The sequence below is a fragment of the Giraffa tippelskirchi genome, chromosome 4 (assembly GCF_054371585.1).
Source record: "Giraffa tippelskirchi isolate mGirTip1 chromosome 4, T2T-mGirTip1v1.2.pri, whole genome shotgun sequence".
NCBI classification, from domain to species: Eukaryota; Metazoa; Chordata; class Mammalia; order Artiodactyla; family Giraffidae; genus Giraffa; species Giraffa tippelskirchi.
In genome coordinates this window covers 208,361,750-208,389,495 of record NC_137278.1, presented here as the reverse complement: position 1 = coordinate 208,389,495, position 27,746 = coordinate 208,361,750, and the positions used below count along the sequence as shown (strand labels likewise).

General features: G+C 52.2%; 1 protein-coding gene and 1 pseudogene across 35 annotated transcripts; both read right to left on the bottom strand.

The window, feature by feature from the left end:
• Positions 1 to 738: 738 nt before the first annotated feature.
• SIRAL2 (SIR2 antiphage like 2) lies at positions 739 to 25,521 on the bottom strand. 33 transcript variants are annotated; one of them, XM_081594919.1, is made up of 11 exons: positions 25,066 to 25,246; positions 24,333 to 24,618; positions 22,579 to 22,626; positions 15,477 to 15,589; positions 12,339 to 12,591; positions 9,453 to 9,674; positions 8,006 to 8,134; positions 6,700 to 6,985; positions 4,784 to 4,816; positions 3,020 to 3,103; positions 739 to 1,901 (listed from the first exon to the last, which is right to left on the bottom strand). In XM_081594919.1, exons 4-11 carry the CDS (start codon positions 15,521 to 15,523, stop codon positions 1,885 to 1,887), a joined length of 1,071 nt encoding a protein of 356 aa, XP_081451045.1. In that variant the 5' UTR covers positions 15,524 to 15,589; positions 22,579 to 22,626; positions 24,333 to 24,618; positions 25,066 to 25,246; the 3' UTR covers positions 739 to 1,884. The 33 variants fall into 33 exon arrangements, 31 of the variants coding, with proteins under 31 accessions (XP_081451045.1, XP_081451041.1, XP_081451024.1 ...); XR_014083350.1 differs by lacking the exons at positions 22,579 to 22,626; positions 24,333 to 24,618 and adding an exon at positions 5,452 to 6,427 and having other exon boundaries at positions 739 to 1,904; positions 25,216 to 25,521; XR_014083349.1 differs by lacking the exons at positions 22,579 to 22,626; positions 24,333 to 24,618 and adding an exon at positions 5,452 to 6,427 and having other exon boundaries at positions 25,216 to 25,521.
• Positions 12,804 to 15,470, bottom strand: LOC145546846 (E3 ubiquitin-protein ligase makorin-1 pseudogene; annotated as a pseudogene). 2 transcript variants are annotated; one of them, XR_014083348.1, is made up of 2 exons: positions 14,390 to 14,472; positions 12,804 to 14,319 (listed from the first exon to the last, which is right to left on the bottom strand). The product of XR_014083348.1 is annotated as an E3 ubiquitin-protein ligase makorin-1 pseudogene, transcript variant X2 (transcript). The 2 variants fall into 2 exon arrangements; XR_014083347.1 differs by having other exon boundaries at positions 12,804 to 15,470.
• Positions 25,522 to 27,746: the final 2,225 nt, after the last annotated feature.

The following is a 27,746-nucleotide window of genomic DNA, read 5'->3' as shown; positions in this document are numbered from 1 at the left end:
CTTCCCAACCCAGGGAGTAAACCCAAGTCTCCTGCGCCTCCTGCATTACTGGCGGATGTTTTACTGCTGAGTCACCAGGGAAGCCCAAGTTATGCTTAGATTGCTTCTAATATATCAATCATGTTGGGATAAATTTTCATTTTAAAGTAAGAATCACAGCAGAACTGACTACAGATACATTGATTCATTAGAACAAGGAGGCCTCATTATCAGTGTGGCGCTCAAAGCTTATCCTGAGCTGACTCTCCCTTCTCCAGTTTTATATCCTGTTTCATGTCATTTCTATGCTTTAATATTGCTGCGTGCTCAATGGCTAAGTCATGTCCAACTCTTTTTGACCCCATGGACTAGCCCGTCAGGCTCCACCATCCCTGGGATTCTCCAGGCAACAACACTGGAGTGGGTAGCCATTTCCTTCTCCAGGAGGTCTCCCCGACCCAGGCATAGAACCCGCAGCTCCTGTGGCTCCTGCATTGGCAGGTAGATTCTTTACCATTGAGCCACCTGGGAAGCCCAATATTGCTGTACCCTGTGTCTGACCAATTTTCATATATGTTGCCCTGGTTGCATTTTGTAAATGTATCAATTTTTTAAAAGCCAACTTAAGATGTTTGCTTTTCAAAAATATTTCAATATTCCAGGTAATCGGTTTCACAGTTGAGTGACAATTCAAGGTAAAAATTCTCATTAAATACATGATACCACATTGTGTCATAACTAAAGAAAAGACAAGCAAACTGAGTTGAAGATAAAATTTTATTTCTGACCAGAGTAACATAAAAGATTTGTTTTCCATGCTTCAAAAAGGAAGAAAAAAAAGGTCTTAAGGAGCTCTCTGGCTTCTCTCCTCACTCCCTACACATCCCCAGCTCCTGTTGCCTGTTCTCCCCTCTCTCTAAACCTGTGGGGAGCTGTGACCCGGGGGCCTGACACAGAAGCCATGCAGGGCCAGTGCCAGGGTCACAGAGCAACTCGGTGGGCACAGGTACAGAGCCCGTAAGACACCAGTGCGCCGTCTGCCCCTCGTGAGCCCTGACGTTTATAGTGTTTTGACAAGTCTCTGTCAAGTCTTCACTGTGCAAATCCTTGAATATGGGCCGTGGGGAGAGGGTTTTAAAGAGATAAGAGCAGAAAGGTTGGACCTTAACCCATAGAATAAAGGCTAGGAGAGCTCGGTATTTAAAAGTTTAAAACTTGGTCTTGTGCTCCACTTACAATTTCTCAGTTATCTGTAACATGATGCACCTGGACACTGCCCTTTGCTTTTGAAAAGGCCTTCTGCCTCTTGGAGACTTCACTTCTTAGTAAAAAGTAGATTTGCCCTTCTTTAAAAAACAAAGTACAATTACAGAACTCCAAAGCAGCCCTACGGATCTAGGCATTCTTAAACACCACCCTCACTAGTCGACTGGTGCCTCCAGTATCCACTCCTTCTTCAGTAGTTAACAATGTAACAAACCAATTTTTTCTACAGTAACATGTTTCACACAGAAATTATAAAATTTAAGTGTCTAGTGTCTTCTTTTCTCTTTGGCAACTACTGTTGCTTGGACAGTCTTTACGCTCCCCCTGTCAAGGAGGGCGTGTCCCACGGCGGTGGGAACACCAGGTCTGTCCCTGCCCACCCTGGTCCCTGGGGTAGCTGTCCTATCAGTCCCCACACAGGATACCTGCTGTGTGCGCGTCGCCTCTCGAGCAGTTCAACACAGCGGACTCCCGCACCCAGCTTCCGAGGGCACAAACTCGCGTGGCTCTCGGGGTGGTCGATGGTTTAGGACCGAGCGCCTGTGTGGAGTGTTCTCTAGCATTTGTCCTCGCTGGGGATGGCGCTGTGGTTACAGGAGGCTGGTTTTCAAGTTGCACGTTTTATTGGTTTTAAAGATTTCAAGACCCTCCAGCATCTGCTTCAACAGAAAGAAAGGGATACCACATTAAAGTTGATCTTAAAAAAGTATTTGCAACGGGATTTCTACTTCAGAAACTGTTTACAGTTTTCTTATGTGCTGAAGACTTGGAAAATACCTCCATAATGGGAACAGTGGCTACTGTCTACAAATGGCTTTCTGACTTATAAATAGCATCAGGGGACAAAGTCAGTTATGACATTAGATTTGCAAAGCTCTGTGGAAATTTCAACCCAGGAATAGGAGTGCTTCTTCCCTTCTTAGTGGGCTGGAGGAGGGGCAATTTCAACACACATCCAGCGGGAGCCTGCGGACTGGCAGGTCAGGCTGTGTGCACGACGGGGCTGCCTGCAGCTCTGAGAGGATGAACGTGGGTCTCACCCACACGCAGCAGGACAAAGCTTTCGGTAAGGAAGTTCTCTAGCCGGCGTTCTCGACTTGGACAGAGCCGTCTGGCAAGGAGGCTGCTGGTCTGGGTGTGGCATCCCCAAGGAGCCCACAGGGCTGGCTTGCCCACTGCTCTCGAGCAAAGCCCACCAGGCAGTGTGCTCTGCGGCCTGACAGGCACACACACCACCAGAGGTTGGCCCGGGGGGAGAAGAGCCATGCACGTGCAGCAGCAGCATCCACACAACTGATGTGAACAGTCACCCTCTTACACACCAGCAGGCGGCTGAGGTGCCCCAGACACGGGACGGCAGCGGGAAAGAGTCTGCAGGGAAAGACTGTCCTGGAGGGCTGGACGCTAAGGGGGCATAATCAGGGCAGTGGCCACCCGAGTGGTGAGGGGGTGACTAAAAAAGGGACGAGAGTGGGGTGGGCAGGCTCTTGACTGTTTCATTTCCTGAGCGGGAGGTGACTACATGGGTGTATGCCTTCACTTTGTGAAAACTCACTGGGCTCACCTACACTTTGTGTACTTTTCTCGGGTTTTTCTTTAGAGACACGCTAACTTAAGCAGAAAATGTTTAAAGTGGGTCTCTGGGCAGCTGAAACAATGCATGCATCACTCCTTCCCCCCAGAGCCAAGGGACACTGGAGCAAAGCACGCTGACCACCAACACCCGCGAGCAAGGCCGACCTGCAGTGGGCCCCAGAAAAGCGAGACTGCATACCCGTATCTGACTGTCTGGGTTTCTTTGAAACTTCAATTCCATTTTCTTCTAACTTCCTCTTTGCACAGTCCTGGCATGCATTCCCTGAAAGATGAAAACTTTTATTAAAAAGCTTATCTAAGAATGGCTATCATCAAAAAGAACATGAATAACAAATACTGGCAAGGATGTGGAGAAACGGGAACCTCACACACAGTGGGAATTAATCTAGTGCAGCCACTGTGGAAAAGTTATCAAGCTTCCTCAAAAAACTCAAAATAGGATTATCATTTGATCCAGCAACCCCACTCCTGGGTATATATCCAGAAACAAACCTCCCAAAACCCTTAACTGGAAAAGATACACACAGCCCAGTGTTCACAGCAGCAGGATTTCAGTTGCCAAGATACGAAAGCAAGTGAATGTCAACAGATGAAGATGAAGACGGTGTGTGTGTGTGCACACGTATACATAAAATAGAATACTACTCAGCCACAAAAAGGAAGTTTTGCTATTTGCAGCAACATGGATGGTCTTCAAGGACATTATGGTAAGTAAAGTAAGTCAGACAAATACTGTAGGGTATCACATACGGAATTAAAAAATATACAACAAAAAAGCAGATTCACAGATACAAAGGAAAAACAGGGGTTACTAGTGGGGAGGGGGAGGGAAGGACAGTACAGGAGCAGAGGATTAAGAGGCACAAACTGTTAGGTGTAAAGTAAGCTCTAGGATGTATGTACGACACCAGCTACAGCCAGCATTTTAGAACTATAAACGGAGTATAACTTATAAAATGTGAATTCACTATATTGTATGCCTATAACTTATATAATATTGTACCACAACTATACTTCAATTGAAAATTTTTATTTAAAAACCACTTATAGAGTTCCCTGGAGGCAAGGACCAGTTCGTAAATCGGATTTTACTGACGCGCTGACCAACTAATCCCTGTGGTTAGATACAGATGTCTATCAAGCTACTGCTTTTTTCAAAAGAGACGGATGGTTCTGGGAATCAAGAGAAAGCAACTAAAATAAATGTGTCCTTTCACATAGAAATAAGTTAGAAATGGAAAGCTGAGTGTAACTTTCATAATTCCTAAACCGGAGCCGTCCAGCACTAACCAGTTTCCATCTGTGGCCCTGCTGAGACAGGCAAGGAGCCCAGGGCTGCAAGGCCCCTGCTCCACTGACCGGAGAGAAGCCCCTTCCAACCCAACTGACTAACCACGGTGCAGCAACCTGGCACAAAATTCACCCAAGGGTGGATGCCGGGGCACACTGGATTCAGTCATAGCTTGTTAATTCATAAATGAGCGGAGTTGAGCCCTGTAAGAAGCGTATTCACATTTCAAACAAGTGTAAGTAAATAGAAAAATTTACACAAACTCTCAGAACCTTTGCAATTAAAATTTCTGAAAAGGATGGGTCAAAAATTAACCATTAACACATCTCAGACCAAATGGTATGCTACAAACAGCCTCTTCCAGTTCCCCTGGACTCTGGGCTCTAGGACAGGACACTGCTGTGGTGCCGGCAGGTGGCCTGTCTGACAGAGCTGAGCCCCGCAGCTGAAGCACTGGCTTTCTACCCTGTCAGGGTGGCAGGGACCCTCATGAAGGTGCTGCTACTCGTCCTCCCTGATGGGGCTGTCCTGACACAACACGGGCTAAGTATTTAGTGTGAGACACACTTCTCTGATTTTATAAGTGAGGGCAGGAAGGCCGTGGAATGTGTAAAGAAAAACCAGGCTGGTAAAAATCAAGATCTGCTTTACCCAACAGCGTGGTGCTGTCCACTCGATCGGCATCTGGAGAAGAAAGGAAACAAGTCAGCAGAAGCCGCCTGACAGCTCTCCCTCCTCAGCCGCGGTGCAGCCAGGCGAGGCTGGCTCTGACGGGGGGGGCCCTGCCCAGCCTGAGGCGCGCTCACCACGTGGGGCTGGTGGGGCTGACTCGTGACCCTCCTCTCCACCCCGGGGCCGACAACGCGTGACGCCCCCGAGCCAGCCCGGGCACCGTCACAGCTGCCACCCTCACCGCTCTCACCAGTGCACCTCCCGCTCCCAACAGGAGAAACACCTCAAGGCCCCACCCACACACATGCTTAAAGACAGTCACAGATTCTAAGTCCAAATAACCTTCAGCCCCCGGCAGCCTGTCAAAGCCACTCAGCTGCTAGGGTCTGGGAAAGGGGGCCTGAACGGGGACAGGGATGCCCTGCCAAGAACAGCACACGCGGGAGGGAGCCCCAGGTGAGGTCCTTGGAGGTTGGGGGAGAGGCAGGAGGAGCCGCTGCCACCCCCACCCCAGTCAGCAGGCGGGCCTGTGTGGGGCGCCCTGAGGGCACGTTCGACCGCTGTCAGTCCAGGACCCCAATCCAGCTTCAAAACACCTGGGCAACTGAGTCACCCCTCTGAGCCTGTCTCAGCAGCTCTAAAGTCACCTGCTTAGTAGCAGTGGATTTGTTGTCATTTAGTCGCTCAGTCCTGTGTGACTCTTTGCAACTCAAGCAACTGTAGCCCGCCAGATTCCTCCATCCATGGGATTCTCCAGGCAAGAATACTGGAGTGGGTTGCCATTTCCTTCCCCAGGAGCTCTTCCCGACCCAGGAATTGAACCCACATTTCCTGCATTGGCAGGTGGATTCTTTACCATGGAGTCACCAAGGAAGCCCAGTAGCAGTGGATACTGTGACTAAAAATGAAAGTCAAGGAGATAAAATTCATAGCAATGTGCAACATGGCAAGTGTCAGCTGCCTGCTCCTTCTCTTAGTAAAAAACTGCCACCTTAATGACACTTTCATTAATGGAAATGCAACTTAAATTGGCCTCTTTTGCTAATTACTATCAATTCTGAAAAGGGCTACTGGGAAGAAGCGAAGCTGCTACGTTCTCCGTGCATTGTGTTTGCCGTCATCTTCATGTTCTCTAGGCTCCAAGCTCATAGCTGGTCATGCCCAGGCAGCCCTGTGGTTAACCCACTCCCACCACTGTGTGGGTGACTGTGTCTGGTCTCCTATCACAAGGACACGCGAGCCCACAGCCCTCTCCAGGTCTGCCGTCACCCATGTGTTATGATGCCGAACTCCACGCCACGAGCTGCCCTGAGGGCAAGATGACCAGTTGAACAGGTGCTCGTGTATCGTGGCCACTCCTGGTAGGTGATCGGCTCCCCAGAGAAGGGCCAAGGAGAATTACTGAAAAGGGGTGCTGCCTTCTGCAGAACAGGGGAAAGATGTTATTTGAAAAAAGAAAATCTTCATGGAATCATTTTGTGCTGCAGCGGTTAATTTAACATGCAGTGTGACAGGATAAAGGTATGAGACAGCTGCATTTGCAGGTTGTAAGGGTCACAGCTGATGGAGCTGGCGGGGCAACTGTCTTTCTCGGTCAAGGTAATCTGAAGCAGGACATGTCATCTGAAACAGGAATAGATGTGTACAACTATACGCACAGCTTTAGCTAAAAAACTCAATTTACAGACTATTACTACCATGTCAATAACCCCAATCTTCTATTTTTAAGTACACAGAAACATTAAAAAAAAAAAGCAGAAGACTGGTGAATCTAATGGTATGTGAAATTACTTCTCAATTTTATTTTATGGCATGTAATTTATATAAAGGGGGGAAAATGGAAGAATCCTATTGGTTTTATACATTGAAAAGTGAAAAAAAAAAACAAACCGTACCTGGACTTCGCTGTTTGCAGATCTGAGTGGCGAGGTCTTGCACGTACCCTGGAAAGTAGTCGAAGCAGTCCCCATAGGACACGACTTTGATGCCGTGCAGAAGCATGTCTGCCTGATGCTTGAAGAAATGGTCCTCGCTCTCCTTGAGCACCAACATGTAGTGCTCCAGGTCCACCTTGTTGGGCACCGAGTACAGGAAGAGGGCCTGGAAGATCTGGTCACGAAGCGTCTCCCCGCAGCCCATGAACAGGAAGGACTTGGTGCGGTACAGGTTCTGGAGAACCTCCTGCGAAAGCACCGAGGAGGAGACGGGGCTGCTCGCCGACCGTGAGCGAGCTCTCACGGCGTCAAGTTACCTGAGTGCGATGCTGAGTCGCTGCTGCTCCCTGACAGGCCTTTCCCGAGAGCAGAGCCGCAGAGGAGCCAAGTGAGGAAGACAGAGGGAAGGGAGGGGCCCTCGTCCTGGGAGCCAGGGTGCCGGCCAGGCCCCTGTGCCCACCCCTGCCCCTGCAGCCAGCGCAGCCTCTCAGTTCAAATCCTCCGGAATCACATGCAGTTTAAAACACACGATAAGGACATGGAATTTTTTTTTCAGTTCAGTTATGTACGCACACCTAATCCCTGGAACTGACCTGTCTCAACGAATGGAGGATGGGAACTCCGAGGGAAGGGGCCTGGCATCGGGAGGGCAGGGGAGCTGGGGGGGGGCGATGGCAGTCACCCGAGTGTGGGCACAGAGAGTCAGGCAGAAGCACAGTAGCGTATCGCCGACCCAGACACTCAGGCTCAGTGTCGACCAGGGACTGCCCCTGCCTGCCCACGGCCATGCCAAGGCAGCGGAGGGGCCCATCACCACCCCGTGCCTGGGGAGCAGCAGCCAGACCGTGAGCTCCAGAAGGAGTCAGTGAGGACCCCCTTGGCTTCTAAGTGCATAAAAAGTGAGTTCACAGAAAGCCACGAGGCAGTTTTGCCACACCTCCTTTTGTCTATGACATCAAAAAGCCTTGCAGAGAATGAAATTCAAAAACTAGGTTTTGAAAGAGACTGCTAAGTAGAGAAAGGAAAGGAGGTGCCCGGATGAACACAGAAGAGGAGCAGGGAGGAACGTTCAGACCGTGGCGGGGCCTGTGAGTCGCCCTCAGGAAACAGAGCCGTTTCCCTGGGCAAGAGGCTCGCTGGAGCTCACGGGGCCTCCGTTCAAGGTGCCCGAGGGGCAGGCGCCCTGGACCCTGCTCAGACCACCCACGGCTAGGGGCCCCCACACAGCCCCAGGGGTACAACCAGGGCCAAGTCAGGGAGGGCGTACCATGACCTCCGGGTCTTGAGTGACGTCTTTATATCCTGAAGAGTCCAACACCATCCCGCAGGGGTCGGTGTATAAGCCGTGAATGTGCAGAACTCCATACCTGATGTTCCCCCGCGCCCACTCAAGTACCTGGCGAGGCGCAAGCCAGACAGGAAAACACAGACTGAGAGGGAAATACCTGAAGTGACTCATGGTTTCTCCAACCTACCTTGAGGTCTAAGGAAGAGAGATGCTTTGTTTATTATTATCTCTTTAAACCTAAGAGAAACTCAGCTGTTAGCGCTCGTTTTTCTCGTCCTGCCATATTAAAAAGAACTCCATTTAGACACCAAGATGGTTACCCAGAAACTATCTTTAGCATTTCAGATGATAGCAAATGGCTAAGACTGATGACTTTAGGGAGATTACGAAGGCTTTCCATTCTCAATCACATGTTATATTTTAATTACTGTTAGATACACATTGATTTTACACCCTGAAATATATATATACAGGAAGTTATCAAGTAGCTCTCTACTGGTTTCATTTCAAGATACAGAATGAAGGTCCTGGAGAAGCTGCCCGTCACACACGTTCCTTTTATCTTCACACCAGGGCCTTCCCGTCAGTGCGCTGGACTGACCCCTACAGATCAGCCGACGCTCCAGGGCAGAGAAGGCTCCCTGCCCGTCTGCAGCTTATCTCGAGAGGCTCTGGCACCACAGTGAGCAGCCCCACGGACGGGACCACGCGGCTCAGACACGGGGAGCGCGTCACTAACGATTCGGGGGCGGGTGTGAACCAGAGCCCCAGCACGGGGCGTCAGCCCGGCCGCCCTTGGTGCCCCTGCCTGTGGGGTGGGTCTGGGACCGACCCCCCGACCCCCGCAGTGAGGGAGGAGCAGGCAGGGATGGTGTGAACCCACAGGCACACACAGGAAACACAGCTGATAGGATGAAACCATGGCCAACCTCCGTAGTAACAGAAATAAAAGCACAAAATGGGCACCCGTATCCAATGGGAGAAATGCACTGGGTTGGGTTTTTAGCAACACCGCAGGCTGGCAAGATAAGGAAGATGGATTACCTTCTCACAGCTGTGGTGTGTAAGCGGGGAACCTTTCTGGAGAATACTTGGATAATTTATATCATCTGTCTTTAAAACAGTCATACCCTTTAACCCTAACATTTTTCTAGGAACTTATAAAAAGGGTAAGAATTTGCATTGTAGCATTATTTATAACTGTGACAATACGCTCACAATAATGATACCCTCGTCTCGTAATGAAATTCCATCTAAAACCACGCTTCTGAAGACGGCTTCATGACAGGGAAGCGCTCACAGTACGACAACAAAGGAAAAACTGCACATACAAACTTGGCACCTATTGCCATTGCAATACATGCCTCACTCGTGCCACACCCACGGCAGGCGCCTCCCCCCTCCGCCGGTGGGCCCCGCCCCGCACCTTGGTCTTGTCCTTCAGGTCCAGCGACTCCATAGGCCTGTTCTGCTGCTGCCCGAAGAGCTCCAGCAGGTTGTCGTAGTTGGTGGTGAGGACCATGGTACCCCGCTCCATCAGGCTCAGGATGGACTGCAGCACCAGCGGCTTCTGGATGTGCCGCTCCAGGTCGTCGAAGACCTCCATCAGGCAGTCCTGGAAGAAGTTGGGCTTGGCATCGCCCGTGCGCTGCGGAGAGGTGGACCGGGGTCACAAAGACAGCATCTCCCCACCACCACTGAGCCCCCAGGCATGAGAGAATATTCTAGGTGCCAGAGAGACACTTGATGCCTTTGAACTGTGGAGCTGGAGAAGACTCTTGAGAGTCCCTTGGACAGCAAGGAGATCCAACCAGTCAATCCTAAACAAAATCAACCCGGAATATTCATTGGAAGGACTGATGTTGAAGCTGAAACTCCAATACTTTGGCCACCTGATGCGAAGAGCCGACTCACTGGAAAAGACCCTGATGCTGGGAAAGATTGAAGGCAGGAGAAGGGGACGACAGAGGATGAGATGGTTGGATGGCATCACCAACTTGATGGACATGAGTTTGAGCAAACTCTGGGAGTTGGTGATGGACAGGGAGGCCTGGCGTGCTGCAGTCCATGGGGTCACAGAGAGTCAGACACGACTGAGCGACTGAACAACAAGAGAGACAGTAGTATTTTTTACAAAAGAAAGAAAACTTATGACCTCATAGAGTTTATTAAAACTCTGGAGGAGGGAGACAGAGTGCCAATATGTTAGTGAAATGTTAACAGCAATCAACACTATCAAAGAGAAGCAGAGAATGGGGGCTCAGCCCTCTGGGGGAGAGGGTGGCCGGGTCAAAGAGCACTGGGAGGGCCACTGACACAGGACTTTGAGCGCAGCGCAGAGGAAGAGGCGACTCTGGAAAGGGAACGCCCAGCAGAGGACGTCCCGCCGCGAGGGCGGAGCTGACAGGAGGAGACAGGGCACCTGGCACAGGTGAGGTCAGACAGGTGACCCGGAGCAACACCTCAGGGAAGCCTGGGCTCTGCCTCCTCGGGAGCCACAGAGGCCTGGGGCCGGTGGAGGGCGTCCAGTGAGGGACAGCGTGTCACCCCGCTGGTGCTGCAGAGCCCCCAGGGTCAGGAGCGGGACGCGCCCGGGATGCAGCGTGGGTCCATGTCCAGCGACCCTTCCTGCACCACAGCATCTGCCCGCCTCCGTCACCTCCTCCGGGGACCTCCACACCCCAAACCGTAGCAGGAACAACAGTCGGCCTCTTCCCAGAAGTCCTCCACCACCTGGGGTCCTCAGCACCCCGGCTCCCGGGAGGCTTCACCCCACTAGGACCCACCACCACTGACCCCATCTTTCACTCCCCCAGTGGCCTACCCCACCACGCGGCTCAGACTCCACGGGGTGTCACGACCTGAAAAACGCCTGCAACTTCCCGGCCCTCCCTGGCTCCGCTGGAACCCCAGGCACAACCCCACCCCCGGGAAAACAGACTCCCCAGTCACTCCACGCCCCGCTCCCCACCAGCCGAACACGGCAGAACATCCCCACTGTGACTGGCCTCACTTTAACTCCTTTTATGGACGTGCTTAAAAATACACAGAAGAGTAGAAAAGAGAAAGCTCCGAACACTCCTTGATTAACCTCGAATCAGAGCTGCCCCTCTGACAGGACGCCCTCGCCCGAGGCTCCGGGCTCGCCCACAGCCCCCAGGCCCTGCCCCAGCCCAGCAGCTCTACCCCTCTCCCTGCAGACTACTTTGGGCCCTGCGGGTGACCAGCTCTGTGGCCGGTACTCAGCTCTGTCCTGAAGCATGAACGCAGCCCTAGACAATCCGTAAACGGACGCAGAAGCTGGTTCACTCAAGCCAGCAGGAGACGCCCCGCCCCATGGTGTGAGCTGCCCGTGTTTAACACTGCACCCACACCTGGCACCATCACCCAGCTGAAGCGCTTCCTAGACTCTGGTAAAGCCACCTATGGCCACAGGGCAAATTTTGGCCGATGCCGCGACAATGTCACTGGCCTGTGGAACGTCAGCCCCCGCAAGAAGGACGCACAGCCCCCCTCCCCTCACCCCTGGCCTGAACGCTCACGTCACTTATGCAGGAGTCGGGCAGCCGGCCTTGGGCACTACGTGGAGGCCACACGGGCAGACGGCGGGGCTGTGGCAGCCTGTGCCCCTCTCAGGTCTTCATGTGAGAATGTAAATGCCATCGGAGTTAAGCCGCGCACTTTCTCTGGGTACTAGTTTCAGGCTTTCTCCTCTGTTAATCCTCCTACATCTCTCCGCCCCAAATGAGATGACGGCTACACTTCTTCAAAAGACCTCGGCCACATCCTCAACTCCGAGGGCAGCCTGTTCGGTGATGACCTGGCCGTGCCCCGTGGGAGCTCACCAACTTCTGCATCAGCCCAACTGGCTCCGGGCATCACTCAGCGACTGCGTGCCCCTACGCTAACCTCTCTTCCTTGCTAGGTCCTTTCCCTAGGAGACAAAGATGCCCTGTCTTCTCCCTGAAACTCTAGGGACGCACCTGTCATGTGAAGAGTCATGGGTGGCCTGCTTAGATCCAAGCAGACCTGAACTGGGATGAGGTCACCAGGCCGGTCCCCAGAGCAGCCCACTGACCTCCCTGGGATGAGCTCCCTCACCAGGCTCCATCTGACGTGGACTGTCTTAGGGGCCCACACAGTGCCTGGGACCCCCATTAAAAGGGACGCTATTCTGACGAACTGAAGGACTTCTGGTTTGTGAGTCCAACTCGGTGGAGACATTTAAGCCCCGGACTCCCAGTTCACCAACCTGGCCCCAAGCCAAGCTGCCCCCAGGGAGACCAGAGGCACTGATCTGAAAAGCACTTACAGGGGACATCTTCCGGATCAGGTCATGGGCGACCACCAGCAGGTCCCCGTCCTTGGTCACCTTTCTGCGGAACTCGGCCACGTCCCCGGGGTGCAGCACCTCCAGCTGCTCGGCGGCCTCAATCACGGCCTCGATGCAGCTCCTCCAGGAGCACAGGGCGGGGATCCCCGGGGCCACCGCCGCGCTGACGCCTGTCCCGATGACCAGGAGCAGCTCCTGGGGCTGTTTCCGGATGAGGCTTTTTAAAAACTTTCTGCTTAAAAACAAGGGAGGGGGAGAATGAAAGCCAGCACGGGAGCACTGCCACCGCGAGGGAGATGCTGCAGGCCGCTAGCATCCGTGAGGGGGCAGGTCCAACACAGCCCGCGCTGGACACACAGGCCTCGACCCCCGCCACGCTGACCGCAGGATGCGCCTATGCACTGCTCTTTTTTTTTTTTTTTTTTTTTCATGTTACAAAAAAACTAACTTTCAGATTTATTTTTGTAACTTTTTCAAACAGAGAAAACAACATACTCCTTGGGGAAAGGTGAGGGGTTGAGAAGACAGGCCCTGGGTGAAAATGATTACGACAGCACCTGGAGCTGAGAGGCCTGCCCAGGAGCGCGGCCAGGACAGCCGCCACCCCCCGAGGCCCGCTGCCGTCTGAGGCTCGGCAGACCAGTTCACGCGCCCCGCCGAGCTGCTATAGATCCAAGTCATAAAAATCTTCCAGCTCATCGTGAAACAAGTCCCACTCGTCTTCAGAGTCTGTCAGGTCGTCGTCCCCACCTGCAGCCAAAAGCATAAGCAACATCTCGCCCAGCTCAAAGGTGACAACCTCCTCTTCGTCGTCAAAAGGGTTGCCGTTCTCTCGTTCCTCGATGGGCTCCCAGAAGTGGTTCCTTCGTTGGGCCCGGTATCTGCTTGATGTTCCCACTTTCTGTCTCTGTGGCTCCTCTCTACGGCCATCAGGGTACGCATGCTTGTAAAAACAGTTCCCTCCAAATGGGCAGCTCCCACGGCCTTCATCAAAATACCTGCACGCCTTGTTGCTCATTGCCTCCTTGTATTTCTGAATGAGTTTCTGCTTCTCTTCTTTCTCCTCCACCCAGTACTCACTTGGAATGACAAAGTTAGATGTGATCCGGCATTCTGGGCAGGACTTTATGATCTTGCTCTCAAATTGCTTAGCACTCCTCCACTTGCGAATACACTTGAGACAGTAGGTGTGGTTGCAGTTGGAGAGGATCCCGAAGCGGCGCTCGCTGGGGTTGGCCTTCTCATAGACCACCTCCATGCAGATGACACACACCATGTCCTTGCTGCACTGCACTGCGAACGAGAGCTCCATGTCCTTCTCGTGGGCCTCAATGCAGGATTTTATATGCTGTGACCTCTGGGCGGCATCCACAGGATGGAGGACCTGCAGCCCGCACATGTCACACGCGTCCCCATGCAGATACGTGCAGTTCTCCCCGTAGCGGCGCTCCCCCACCGCAGCATAGGGGTAGAGCTGCTTCTTGGTCTCCACTGCACTTTGCTCCTTCTCCGCGTCTTCCTTGGTCACTGAGCCCTGCAGGGGGGCTTCAGCAGAGGAAGGGGCAGTCCGGCCACAGTAGGGCTGCCCCGGAACAAACTCGATGGCATTCACCCAGTCTTCTGAACTGGCTCCTACAGTTGCAAAGTTTGAATTTCTTGACTCAGCTTCGCCCATATTCATATCAACAGTCGGTCCAACTGATGGGGGACTTGAGGAAGCAGCAGGGGATGACTCTGCAGTTAGACCTGTGGCAGCTGCTTCTTCCTGTTTCAGTGGCTTGCTATGTTCATATCTGCAGCGGTCTCCATAAACACAGTACCCTCGCTGAAAATACTTGCATGCTACGCCACATGGACTGTCCGAGAGGTCGTGTGAGTAGCGACAGTTGTCTCCTTCCTTACAAACCCCATGCATGAAATACCTGCAGGTGACCTGCTTAGTCCAGCCGCCGCCGCCGCCGTCGCTGCCGCCTCCCCCGCCCCCCGCCCCCGGGGACAGTGAGGTGACTGCGGGGATAGGGGTGGGGGAGGCCGCTGCCGCCGCCGCCGCTGCCGCTCCTGCTCCTGATGGTGTGGCTGTTGTTCCGGGAGCTGCAGCCTCCGCCATTACTGTTTATCCCACACAGCAATGGCGCCGGAACTTCCAGGATCACATAATTCCGGTCCGGCTGCGGCGAGGAGAAGGCGGCCAGGCAACGGGTGGGGAGGGGAAGGACACTGAGCGGCCGCTCGCTCCCCTCGGCCCCGGCGTCGCGTCGACGAGCGCTCTCCTGCACTGCTCTTTGTATTCATTCTACTTTCTGTGTATTCATCTCACTGGTTCAATCCTCATTCCGTAAGGGACGTGGGGACAGTACTGTCTTGTCCATCTCGAGTCCCCCATGGTGTTGATAAGAGTGATGCATGTATGTAAACAAAGAAGCTCAGCAATTTAAATTCCTGTAAAACTGCAAAGAGCTTGTAAATACAAACTATGATGATAAATGATCCCTGATTACAGGGACAGGAAAGAAAATTCCTGGCAAAATGCAGGTCCTCCACAACCCACTCCCCGGCAAGCACTTCCTCCTGCGTCACTTCACGTAGGCATCACCTGCCCATTTATCGTCAGAGATTTCTTTCCTGCAAAGCACGACCCCCCCAGACTTAGAGGTGACCTTTAACCCCGATGCCTGGTGCGGAGGCCAGGCAACAGTGGCTTCCTTGGGCAGAAAGAGAACTGTCTCCTGAGACATTTCCTACATTGACGCAAAGGCCCCCAAGACCGTCTCCTGACCCAGTATTACTGGCCCCCGCAGGTACTAAGTAACACATGAGGAGATTTGCGGTGGAGGCTATATACCTGTATGAAGGTGCTGCTGCTGCTACTAAGTTGCTTCAGTCGTGTCTGACTCTGTGCGACCCCATAGATGGCAGCCCACCAGGCTCCTCTGTCCCTGGGATTCTCCAGGCAAGAACACTGGAGTGGGTTGCCATTTCCTTCTCCAATGCATGCATGCATGTTAAGTCGCTTCAGTCGTGTCCGACTCTGTGCGACCCTATGGACAGCAGCCCACCAGGCTCCTCTGTCCACAGGATTCTCTAGGCAAGTATGAAGGTGCAGTTGACTTCATTTACCTTGATTTTTGTTCACTTCTATTTGTTGCCTTTTCCACTGAATCCATCTGTGAGTCCTAAAGAGATTCAGAGACAACTTCTACCTCCCAGATGAAAGTCCTTTCATCAGTACCCTGGAAGAGAGATGAGGCTGGAATTACAATCAAAGGTCCCAGTGGTGGTTTAGTCGCTAAGTCGTGTCCGACTCTTGCAACCCCATGGACTGTAGCCCATCAGGCTCCTCTGTCCACGGGATTTTCCAGGCAAGAATACTGGAGTGGATTGCCATTTCCTTCTCCAGGGGATCTTCCTAACCCAGGAATCAAACCCGGGTCTCCTGCATTGCAGGCAGATTTTTTTTCCCGACTGAGCTATGCTCTCTCTAAATCAGAATTACTGAAAACCGTCATATACAAAAACACAATCCAGAACGGTCCCTAAGCCCCCACTCCTAATCCTGTGACTTATCAGGCCAGGCAGAACCTTAGACCTAGGCGCCCCGAGTCCGACTCTGCAGGGAGAAGACAGGGGAAGGAGTGCGGGCAAAGGAGGCGGTGCGGCGGCTCAGGGCTGGGGGCTTGTGCTGTCTCCACCCCTCTGCCCCAGGACCACTTCCAGGGACACGAGCAGCAGGGACGTATCACGGAGGGAAGACACCGCGGGGACAGCAGAGCGAGCCACACGGCCTCCAGGACGGTCCCTGCCCTCGAAGGCCCCAAGCGGCTCAGAGACAGACCAGGACACGCCGGCAGGTCTTCCGAGGTGCCAGGCCTCCTCCTGGCCACACTGAAACCCAGTCCAAAGGAACAATCCAAGTCCAAGGTCAAGTCTCGGCTTACATAAAACAGGACTCTCAAACCAGCTAGGTCTCTACTGCCAAACAATCTCCATATTCTATCATCTTTCCAGAATCATATTGTCTCCACCAATTCTATACCTAATATTTACTGTAAAGAAGGAAATATGCAGAAAAATAAAGATTAAAAAGCCCACAATCCTACTACCTACAAGCAATGTTGTTAGCATTTTTATAGTTCCCGCTAGATTTTTTACTTTAAAATGTTTACATCATTCAAGACCATAGACCTTATCTTACTTTTTCATGCATTTTAATAAAAGCATTGCCCTCATGTTACTCAAAACTATTCATAAATAGAAAAAGCTAAAAGAAAAAAGGAAGAAAAAAAACTGTCCATAAATACAAGTGTTACAGCAACATGCATGAACTTCTGTCCCACTGTGAGGCCATCATGCACATCATCCACCCCCCCAAGACAGGACATCACTGGAGCACTCTGACAACACCTTTGCACACAAAGCTTTTATCTACTTTGAAATTACTTACTTAGGAGAGATTTCTGACAAGCAAAATTGCTGAGTTACAGAGTATGAACCCTGTAAAATATCTCAGCACATGCCACCAAAATGCTTTCCAGGAAAGTGGTCAGCAGAACGCATAAGCGCCTGCGGGGCATAGCCCGACCAGCACTAACTGAAAACCACCGTTCCACATGTGTTCCTCCCCCCTCATTCAGTACTGGGTCACTAAAAGTGATTTTCCAGGGTAAGGAAACAAGGCTTAATCAGTCTAGGAGCATCGTTAGACCTTAAAGCTAAAGAGGATCATAAGAATATCCCCTGAAAATGTACACAGGGGCCTGTGCGGGGGCCTGTGGGCATCCCCCCACCCAGGGGGCCGTCACATCCCGGCGGTGTCAGGGAGCTTCCCCAGATGCTGAGACAGGCCTGCAGGCGAGCTCAGTGCTGCCCCCTGACGCCCGCCCCCCCACCCCCGTGCCCGGATGCTGCTGGGCTCTAACTCCTTCCCGAGTCATCAAAGGTCAGGTCATCCGTTTTTGTTTTCTCTACTAGCTATTTTCTAAGGAAAGGAGAAATATTGAGGTTTCCCACTATACCTTATAATCCCGAGTATAAGTGACCTTGGGCCCCAGCCTGGCGATTTCAGTGACTGACCTAGCTCTTCCCCAACCCTCAGTGTTAACAGATACACAACAGGAAATCTTGCTAGCAGACTGAGTTCTGCAAGCTTGGGAACCTCTCAGAGCAAAAGTGTTCTGGACTCAAACTCTGGAGTCAGAGAGCTCAGGCACTGCAAATGCCTTCCCAACCTCTCCCCTCAGGACGAAGCTCAGGTCCTTCCCGCTCCATCCTACGAGTCAATACGAGACGCTCACCGGCTGATGAATCCAACTGCCCGCAAATAATCTATGCCACGTCCCCACCTGGGACGGAGTCTTTTATCTCACCCTGCTCCACACGGCAGTTTAGAATATTGTTTGAACAGTCACTGGGCACCCGGTGACCGCAGAAGTCACATGCCCTGAACTGTCACCACGGTGAAGAACTTTAGAAATCTCTCTCTCATTCTTCCAGTTATTGTTCAGCTGCTTTTGACACTCCTTATATGTATGATCACAGATACAACCTGAAAACCTGAGTACTACATATACACTTCTGCAAAAGAGCATGAACAAATTAAACTTTTGTGGGCTGGATTTAAGTCCAAAATGAAGTGACTTCAAAGTTTTCCTAGACAACAATTATCGCTGCGGGCCCTGAGCACTTACGTAACAGGTGAGGGCTGGTGCTCCTGGGAAGCCGGTTGCCGGCTTAAGTGCTCAAACCTCGTCCTCCTCCTAAAGGAGGAGGTGATGAAGGCCCGGAGCCGGCTGCCCAGCACGTCCAGCCAGATGAGCCTCCAGACTCTAACGCTGACGGCTACCTTTAAGGATCACACCAGCCAACACAGGAAGTACCCGATCACATTAAATCTCAACACAATAACTCTGCAGTGATGAACTGCATAGCTGCCCATATTTAGACATTTACAGTTCATTGTAACACTACATGTTTAAAGACATTACCTCATTTCCTGTTCTTTCAGCAGCATGATTATCAGAGCCAAACCCCACAGTGACTTTAGAAAGTACCCCAATCTCGCCTTGTTTTTAAACTGAAGGCCAAGCAGATATCCGCAGCACTGAGGACCCGATCCTAGAAGTCTCCACAGGACAGCGAGCCTCTGGCACTCTGTCCCCAACCCCAGCACCATTCTCTAAGCCCATCAGCTTCCAGACGACGACGGCAACAAAAGCCTCCAGAGACCTTGCAGAAGCCGCATCTTTCGGTTTCCCTGGTGATCGTGTCGTCACCGCAGTTTGCAGGCCCAAAGCCCAGTCATCATAGCAACCCATTCCTTTTTACAAGGACCTCACAGCGTTTTCTGAGAGCAAGATCCAGCCCCAACACAGATGTGTGTAAGTAGTTCCTGTCCTTTTTGTCCAAAGTCATGAATAAAAGTTTGAATAGGATATTTTCTGCTTAAATTTGAGATTATGAGCATTTTATGAACGAACTTCAGAGTAGTCAGAGACTGCCTTACTCGTTGAATGCCTATGTTCCCCCCTAAATAAATGTTCACCTAACTGAGTCTAATGCAAAACACAACAAATTACACACACCAAACTACTTACTAAGAGCCAGCAAAGCAAACCCTGCTCCCCAGCTCCCCAGCTCCATGTGCCGGAGCTACCCACCCCCCACTGTGCCCCCTGGTCCCCTGGCCCTGGTACAGTCAGCCCCTCACTGACTCCAGGTTTGGTCACGTGACTTCTTTGGCCAACGGGATGTCGGCAAACAAGCAAGCAGGCATGTGATAAGCACACTGACGCTGGAGCCTGCCCTCCTGGAATGGAGCTCAGCCTCGTACAACCCAGTCTAGCCTCCAGGACAGCTACCAGTGGAGAGCACACCAGCAGACAGCCCAGCGCCACCCACTCGACACGCGTGTGAAGCGTTGGGGGACCATTCAACACCAGGCAAGCAGCCAGATGACCACAACCACATGAGCAACACCAGCTGGGCCAGCCAGGGTCCCGCTGACCCCGACCCAGGTGCTGACCCCTGAAACACTCATTCCCGCACACCCCACTCCATACATCCCCAGAAAGAGGAGAGGGACGGGCAGAAGACAAGAGTATCAAGATAAAGAGAGAAAGGGAAAAAAAGCATGGATCAGTGAGTGAATGAGTCCATAAAGTTTTGAGGGGGAGGGAGAAAATGCTTCTCAAGAACAGTATTTTATTACAAGTTGTTGTTGTTTTAGTTGATCAGTCGTGGCCAACTCTTTGCGACCCCATGGACTGCAGCCCACCAGGCTCCTCTATCCATGGGATTTCCCAGGCGAGAATTCTGGGCTGGGCTGCCATTCCATCCTCCAGGGGATCTTTCCGACCCAGGGACTGAACTGTGTCTCCTGCACTGGCAAGCAGATTCTTTACCACTGAAACCCCAGGGAAGCCCTTTATTACAAGTAGCATAATGAAAAACTTAAATCACTTTCTATGACAAATTATGCCTTCCCTCAAGTACAAACCATGAAACAGAAGTTTCAAATCTGTGGGATCCCCAAAAATACCCTTAGGAAACGTTAATTTCTTTCTATAAATGAATTTATTTTATAAATAAAAGAGCATGGAGATCAGCGGGCATGTGGTAAACATGTGCTCAGAATACATTCCTCTTACACAGCAAGGGATGGGACATCGCAAATATTCATGAAAATTTCCAAATGTTGGCTTTGAACTCATGTTCCCAATCCATCAAGGGACTGAATAAGATGCCCCCAGAATTTGTGGAAAAAGTCACGCCCCTTTGACTGCAAACGACTTGATTCAGATGAAGGCCTGAACAGGCAACGCGGCAAGCTCTTACCCTCAACATCCCCGCTTGCTCCTGTTACCCAAGGAACCCACACTGAGGAGTGACTTCTACACCTGCTGCCCTCAGGGGACAGGAGACTGGAAATGACAGCTACGTGTCATTCCCGTAGCCAGAGTGGTTCCTAAAGACTGGAATGTCCTTACAGGAGGCCAAACCCTGTGACCACACCCAGGCGGGTCTGCAGGCCCTTCCCGCCAGCACCAGGCAGAGCACCTGCCTCACCCCTTCGCCTTCAGTCTGACCGGACTCCCACAGGCCGCCTTCTTCGGAGCAATCTGGTTCCCCCAGCTGACCTGGGAGGGGGCCACAGAAGCAGAAATCACCAGGCAACAAGAGGAAGTTTTCAAGCACTAATGAATTATCTGGAACCTGACTGACAGAGGTTATTTCTGGTGAGTTTGGTTGGCCTAATTAGGTTCACCTGAGCTGAAAAGGAGCTGCAAAAGGACAAAACTCGAGCTTCCAGAACCACAAAGGAGAGGCCTGCCCTGAAACTACAACGCCTGGGGCTACAGTGGAGAAAACAGTATCTGGAGACCAGAAGCACCACTCTCTGAACCTCAGTTTCCAAATCTGTCAAAAGGGAATGCCATCATCCCCATCACTGACTGGATTCTCCTGAAGATTTTAAGCGAGCCAAGGACCTAAAAGGCACTTAACTTGAAGATGTTTATCTATTACTGTCAACACCCCAGCAGCCAGCTTCTCTCCCTCAGCATCAGCAGGCTTTCATTTTAACACTACTTCTCCACAACTGTATACTCATCTAACCTGGATTCTGGTGAAACTTGACCACTTGACCTAGCCATTACTACTGAGAGGTCTCCGGGATGAGCTGTTTTTTTTCCAAGTTTCAGGAAATATGAAACCTCAATTTGAAAACACGCTACTTAACCAAAAGCTTTTTATTCAGTTGACATAAACTGCAGCGGAAAAAAATCCTTACTCTGTAGTGATCGGAATGTGTCCGTTTGCTTCTTGAAAGCAGCTCCAGAGCTGCCTGGGCTCATCTGCTCCAACTGAGAAAACAACGAAACCCACCACGAACGAAAAATGTACAGGTCACCATTTAGTTCAGAAAGCAGCACTCATTACTGACACCTTCTACACCCCTTAGATCCAAGGGCAAACACTAAGCGCTTACAGGCACCATCTCATTCAAAGCTCCCCATGACCCTGTGACGTGGCTTTTATTACCTCTCACCTGGCCGAGGCTGACGTTAAATCCTTTCAAGAGGCCAACCACCATGATAAATGTAGTTGTCCCAGTTTTCTCCAAACATCAGTGCGGCTCAGATGGCAAACAAATACACCTGACCTTTTACCAGGAACACTGCCAACAGCTGAAGTGTTCGCTAACAGTCTGTCCATCAGATGTGACACGCTGTACAACTCAGAAAGACATGTTACTCAATAATAAGCCAATAATGGTAAAAATGTACCAGCACAGAGGCTAAAGCCATGCTGAACCACCAACATTTATCCATCCCAAGAGGAATAAAAGATGTTCTATTAATAGAAAGTAAACCTCCAGTGAAATCTAAAATCATAGAACTGCAGAGTTGGAGGCATCTTCAAGGCTCTGTGATGTCAAACACCCTACTTTACAAATGTGAAGACTGAGACTCAGAGACAGTGTCTTGGTAAAGGTCCCCCAGGAAGTCAGGGGACAAGATACACTCACTCCTGGCCCAAGCCCCATGATCCTGCCACTATCCTGGGCACCACCTGGTCCACTGTGACCCCTAAAAGTTCATATAAGGCACTAATCTGTAGCTCTTTTTACTACCAAACCTTTACAAATATCAGGGCTTCCCCGGTGGCTCAGATGGCAAAGAAATCTACCTGCAATGCAGGAGATCTTAGTTGGGTCCCTGGGTCAGGAAGATCCCCCAGAGAAGGAAATGGCAACCCACTCCAGTATTCTTGCCCAAAGAATTCCATGGACAGAGGAGCCTGGCGGGCTGCAGTCTGTGGAGCAACAAACACTTCCACTTTACAAATATCAAACCACACAGATCGGCTGGTCTGCAGGTTCACCCGTTTCCTTGCTCCACTCATTTTCCAGGAATGCTGAGAGACCATCAGGAAGATTCAGAGGCAGCAAGAAGCAGCCTCGGGCAAAACAACCAGCTCACAAGAGTTTTGTTTGGTCCCTGCCTGCAGCTTATCACACAACTGTCCATGTTAACTTTAGCCGAGACAGATAAGGAGGGCTCAGCCAGGAAACAAAGCCACCTCTGGAGAGGACTCCACTCTCCTGGGAAAGAGATGGTGAGGCTCTTTGGGGGAGGAAGTAGGATCCAGCCTAGACAGTCCAGACTCAGAAGTCTGACAACCGAGTGTACCGGCTGAATGACGTCAAATAGGGGTCACTTACTCAGCCTCTCTGAGCTGTGTGTTTCCTTCATCTTACATCTCAGGGTTGCTGGAAACAAAAAAAAAGGCTAACACTTAAACTAGCAAAGCCTACAACAGTGTGATTCCCCTACAACTCATGCGTGTAGTGGGTATTCTTCCTGGGTTTATTCAATTAAAATTAAATAACAGTTAAATTCAGCTCCTCGGTGACACTAGTCTCATTTTAAATGCTTAAACTCGACACAACCCCATGTGTCAAGTGTACTGGACACAGAACATCTTCGTCATCACAGAGACTTCTATTATCGTACTGGGAGAGTCTCCCTGCCCCTCACCCAAGTCCAGACCTCCACAAACAAAAGTTGGGTGCCTTTCTCTTTTAAAGCGCTCTCTAATCCACACCCTCTGCCACACCTTGTGGTCCTCTCAACTTGTCTAGACTGCTGACAGCCACCCTGCTTCCGGTTTCAGCCCCTCTGGTCCCAGTCTCCAAAGTGATGTTTCTGACACAACACATCTGAACTCTCAGGACCCCCAAGCCCAGCTAATAAGCCAAATCCGCGATCTGGTTCCATTCCTGAGACCCAGCCTCTCCTCCCCACCCTCCCACCCACTGTGCCACATGTCTATTGGACTCACCTTGACACAGTCACCCGGATTAAGTCCTAGGTGACCTATAGGCAGAAGGACCAAACCGCCCCTAAAAAGATTAACAAGTTCCTAACACCAGTCCCTAGGCAGAAAACTGTGGGCTGAAACAGGAAAGAGCAGGACTGGTCTTTGGGTCTAGACTTTAAGAAGCTCAGCCATGCATGAGGTCCTCGATGGCAACACCCTGGTCCAGGTCACCTCCCACCTCTCCCACGGTCTTGCTCCCTCCAACCAATCCTCCCGCACCAGATCCAGCGATTGTTCAAAAACACAAAATCCATCTTCACTCTGCTCCTCAACCCCCTCGAGGGCCCCCCACTCCCTTCCAGTACCAAATCCTCTCTGCTCTGCTGAGTTGCTTCAACCATGTCTGACTCTCTGTGACCCCATGGACTGTAGCCCGCCAGGTTCCTCTGTCCAAGGAATTCTCCAGGCAAGAATACTGAAGCGGGTTGCCATTCCCTTCTCCAGGGGATCCTCCTGACCCAGGGACTGAAGCCGGGTCTCCTGCCTTGCAGGCACATTTACCGCTGAGCCACCAGGGAAGACCCCAGAGCCTCCTGCTCTGGTCCGGACCCCCTTGGCCCACCTCTTTCCTGCCCCGCCCCATCGCGCTCTAAGCTTCCCAGTTTCCTCCATCCCGGTCTCCCCTACTCCAAACACCTCCCTCACTGCTCTTCCACTGATCAGCGCCCACTTTCCTTCGGCTCTGAGCTGGTCCACAACGCACTCAGGGAGACAGTGAAAGCAGTAATTCAGGAAAGGGCCAAGGGCATGGGGCCTCAGGGAACAAAGCTGGATTCTTCCCACTTCAGATTCTAATTGCTTGAGGACCTTGTTCGTTCAAGTCTTACATCTCCAGCCGGAGGCTTCCCTGGGGGCACAGTGGCAAAGAACCCACCTGCCAAGCAGTAGACTCAGGCTCGACCCCTGGGTGGGGAAAATCCCCTGGAGAAGGAAATGCCACCCACTCCAGTCTTCTTGCCTGGGAAATCCCAGGGACAGAGGAGCCTGGCGGGCCAGTCCATGGAGCTGCCAAGAGTCAGACACAACTCAGCAACTAAACCACCACCACCACCACAACCTTAAAGCATCTTGATCCACCCCAAGCCCCTCACCTACTTAGCTCTGCCTCCTTCCACAACAGATCTGTTCTCTAGGTGCTTCTGTGGGGCCATATGAGCCTCAGCAAAGGGCATTAAAAGTTAAACACTGTCCTACTTTGGCTTCAGCGCAACAGTCAACACAGAGCAAGCACTACACCCCTGCCAGGCCACAAAGGGTCATCAGATGACTCATTATACACCTCTGTTTCTTTTATATTAGGACTTTACAAAAACCCGGGAACTCTTGCACAGATGCCCGATGGGTCCACAGACCGCAGGTTTGAGAAGCCCAGCCTCCAGACCTGTGTGGACAGGGAGCCAAAAAGGACTGAACCTCAAGGGCAGGTGGTGGAGGGTGGGGACAGCAGTCTAAGGATCCGGGGGGCTACAGAAAGATGGCACAGGGGGCTTCGCGGCACAGGGGGGTTCTGAAGAGGCCTGGGGAAGGGAAAGTCAGGGACAGTCGCGGGAGTCCTGAAGGACTCTGGGGAGGTTTCTGGAACTGAGGATCCTCGGGGGTGCCGGGACCCTGAAGCGGCGGCAGGGCCTCAGGGGGTCTCGGAGTCTAGCGAGGGGTAAGTCCTGAAAGGTTTCGGGACTCGAGGACCCTGAAAAGGGTAGGGGCAAGAGGTGGCCGGCGACTCCCACAGGGTCTCGGGTGCCAGGGGTGTCTGGAGGGGCCCGGGCGGACCCCGGGGGGTCTTCGGGGCTGGGATTCCCGAGAGGAGTTGGGGGTGGGTCTTGGGCACCGAGGTCCGTCGGGGTCCTTCAGGCGGCCGTGGATCCCGAGAGTGGCCGGGGGGTCTGGAGGGGCAGGGGCGGATCCTGAGGGTCTCGAGGTCTTGAGAGGGGCTCTCTCCCCACGGCACCCCCGGGCCGCCCCCCGCCGGTCAGCTCACCCCACGGCGCCTCCTCCGGCTCAGTGGGTCCAAGTCTCAGGGGGCTCCGGGCGGCCTCGCGCCGGGGGTCGCCGGGCCGAAGGAGGTCTGCGGGGAGGGCGACGCGGCGCGCGCCGGAGCCGGAGCCGGAGCCGGAGCCGGAGCCGGAGCCGGAGCCGGAGGCGAAGTCGAAGTCGGAATGGGAGGCGGAGCCGGAAAAGTCAACGCCGCGCCGCCCTCAGCCGCGACTCCAACGGAGGCCTTCAGCGGCGCGGCCGCAAAGCCTTCCCCCGCGCGCCCGCCCCCGCCGCGCCACGGTTCCGCCCCGAAACCAACGGCCTCGGAACCGCCGGCCCCGCCCCCGGAACCGCCGGCCCCGCCCCCACCTTTGGCGCAGGCTCGGTGGAGTGCGCGGGAAGCGTGGTTCAGTTCCGTTCAATTGCTCGGTCGAGTCCTATTCTTTGCAGCCCCATGAACCTCAGCACGCCAGGCCTCCCTGTCCATCACCAACTCCCTGAGTTTACCCAAGCTCATGTCCATTGAGTCGGTGATGCCATCCAGCCATCTCATCCTCTGTCGTCCCCTTCTCCTCCAGCCTTCAGTCTTTCCCAGCATCAGGGTCTTTTCAAATGAGACAGTTCTTCGCATCAGGTGGCCAAAGTATTGGAGTTTCAGCTTCAGCATCAGTACTGAATATTCAGGACTGATTTCCTTTAGGATGGATTGGTTGGATCTCCTTGCAGCTTTATAGTCCAACTGTCACGTCCATACATGACTACTGGAAAAACCATAGCTTTGACTAGATGGACCTTTGTTGGCAAAGTAATGTCTCTGCTTTTTAATACACTGTCTAGGTTGGTCATAGCTTTTTTTTTCCAAGGAGCAAGCGTCTTCTAATTTCATGGCTGCAGTCACCATCTGCAGTGATTTTGGAGCCCCAAAAAATAAAGTCTGTCACTGTTTCCATTGTTTCACCATCTATTTGCCATCAAGTGATGGGACTGGATGCCATGATCTTAGTTTTCTGAATGTTGAGTTTTAAGCCAACTTTTTCACTCTCCTCTTTCACTTTCATCAAGAGGCTCTTGAGTTCTCCGCTTTCTGCCATAAGGGTGGTGTCATCTGCATATCTGAGGTTATTGATATTTCTCCCGGCAATCTTGATTGCAGCTTGTGCTTCCTCCAGCCCAGCGTTTCTCATGATGTACTCTGCGTATATGTTAAACAAGCAGGGTGACAATATACAGCCTTGACATACTCCTTTCCCAATGTGGAACCAGTCTGTTGTTCCATGTCCAGTTCTAAATTTTGCTTCCTGACCTGCATACAGATTTCTCAGGAGGCAGGTCAGGTGGTCTGGTATTCCCATCTCTTTCAGAATTTTCCAGAGTTTGTTGTGGAAGCACAACACAGCCTACAGTCAAGGGCCTCGGCGTAGTCAGCAAAGCAGAAATAGAGTGCGGGTGGCGCCGAAGCTTTAGGCCCTCGCCTGCAGGTGTTCGGGGTGTGTCCTCAATTTCTACATCGGCAAAATGGGCGCAGGCGCACTTTGCAGAGACATAGAGGCCAACTGTGGTGTCGGGAAGACTCTTGGACAGCAAGGAGATCCAACCAGTCCATCCTAAAGGAAATCAGTTCTAACTATTCACTGGAAGGACTGATACTGAAACTGAAACTCCAATACTTTGGCCACTTGATGTGAAGAGCTGACTCCTTGGAAAAGACCCTGATGCTGGGAAAGATCGAAGGCAGGAGGAGAAGGGGACGACAGAGGATGAGATGGTTGATTGGCATCACCAACTGGATGACATGAGTTTAAGCAAACTCCGGGAGCTGGTGATGGACAGGGAGGCCTGGCCTGCTGTGGTCCATGGGGTCGCAAAGAGTCCGACACGACTGAGCGACTGAACTAAACTGAACTGAGAGACCATTAAGTGAGATCGGAGGCACCTCTCTGCAGCCAGGCCCCAAACCACACTCAGGCCCAGCTTCAATTCTCCAACCCCGGTTGGGTCCAGACCCAGGCGGATCTCGGGTCCCCTGCTTGCCAAAGATGCTGCCTGGCTAAAATCTCGGGTTCCCTCCACCGACCCCGGGTTCTTTTCCTTCAGAGCTCTTACAGCCCCGGAACTTCGTTCAGTTGTTACTTGTGTCTCCCCAGCCCTCCCGGGGGAGCTGGGACCTTGTTCCTCATGTCCATCCCTGGGAGCCCACCTCCACCATCCTCCACCTGGGAGCCCAGAAGCTAGAACGGTGCTGGGCACATGACTGCTGCCCAAACATCATGACTGAGTGAGTGTCCACCTGTGTTCTTACCAAGAAATACACTCACCCGGAGACCGGGAATGAGACCCACTAGGGTTCCAGTCCATGAGTCTCTGGGACACGCCCAGCTGATTTCCTGTCTCCAGTGATCTCGTTATTCCTCTCCTCCCTCGGCTGCCCCTGGAAGCCTTTCCCTGCCCTGAGCAAGACTTAACTGGATCCAAAGCCACTTGCTCTTGCCAGCCTTCCTGTGTTTCCTGAATCCACACTCCCTACCCCACCCAGGC

Bases quoted from the DNA above. Each gene is read 5' to 3' on its own strand.
- SIRAL2 (XM_081594898.1), bottom strand. From the start codon at position 15,523: ATGGATTCAGTGGAAAAGGCAACAAATAGAAGTGAACAAAAATCAAG. The intron at 8,135-9,452 runs GTGCGGGGCGGG...GCGCCTCGCCAG, and splicing joins ACCTGAAGGACAAGACCAAG to GTACTTGAGTGGGCGCGGGG. The intron at 3,104-4,783 runs GTAAAGCAGATC...TTCATCTTTCAG, and splicing joins GGACAGCACCACGCTGTTGG to GGAATGCATGCCAGGACTGT.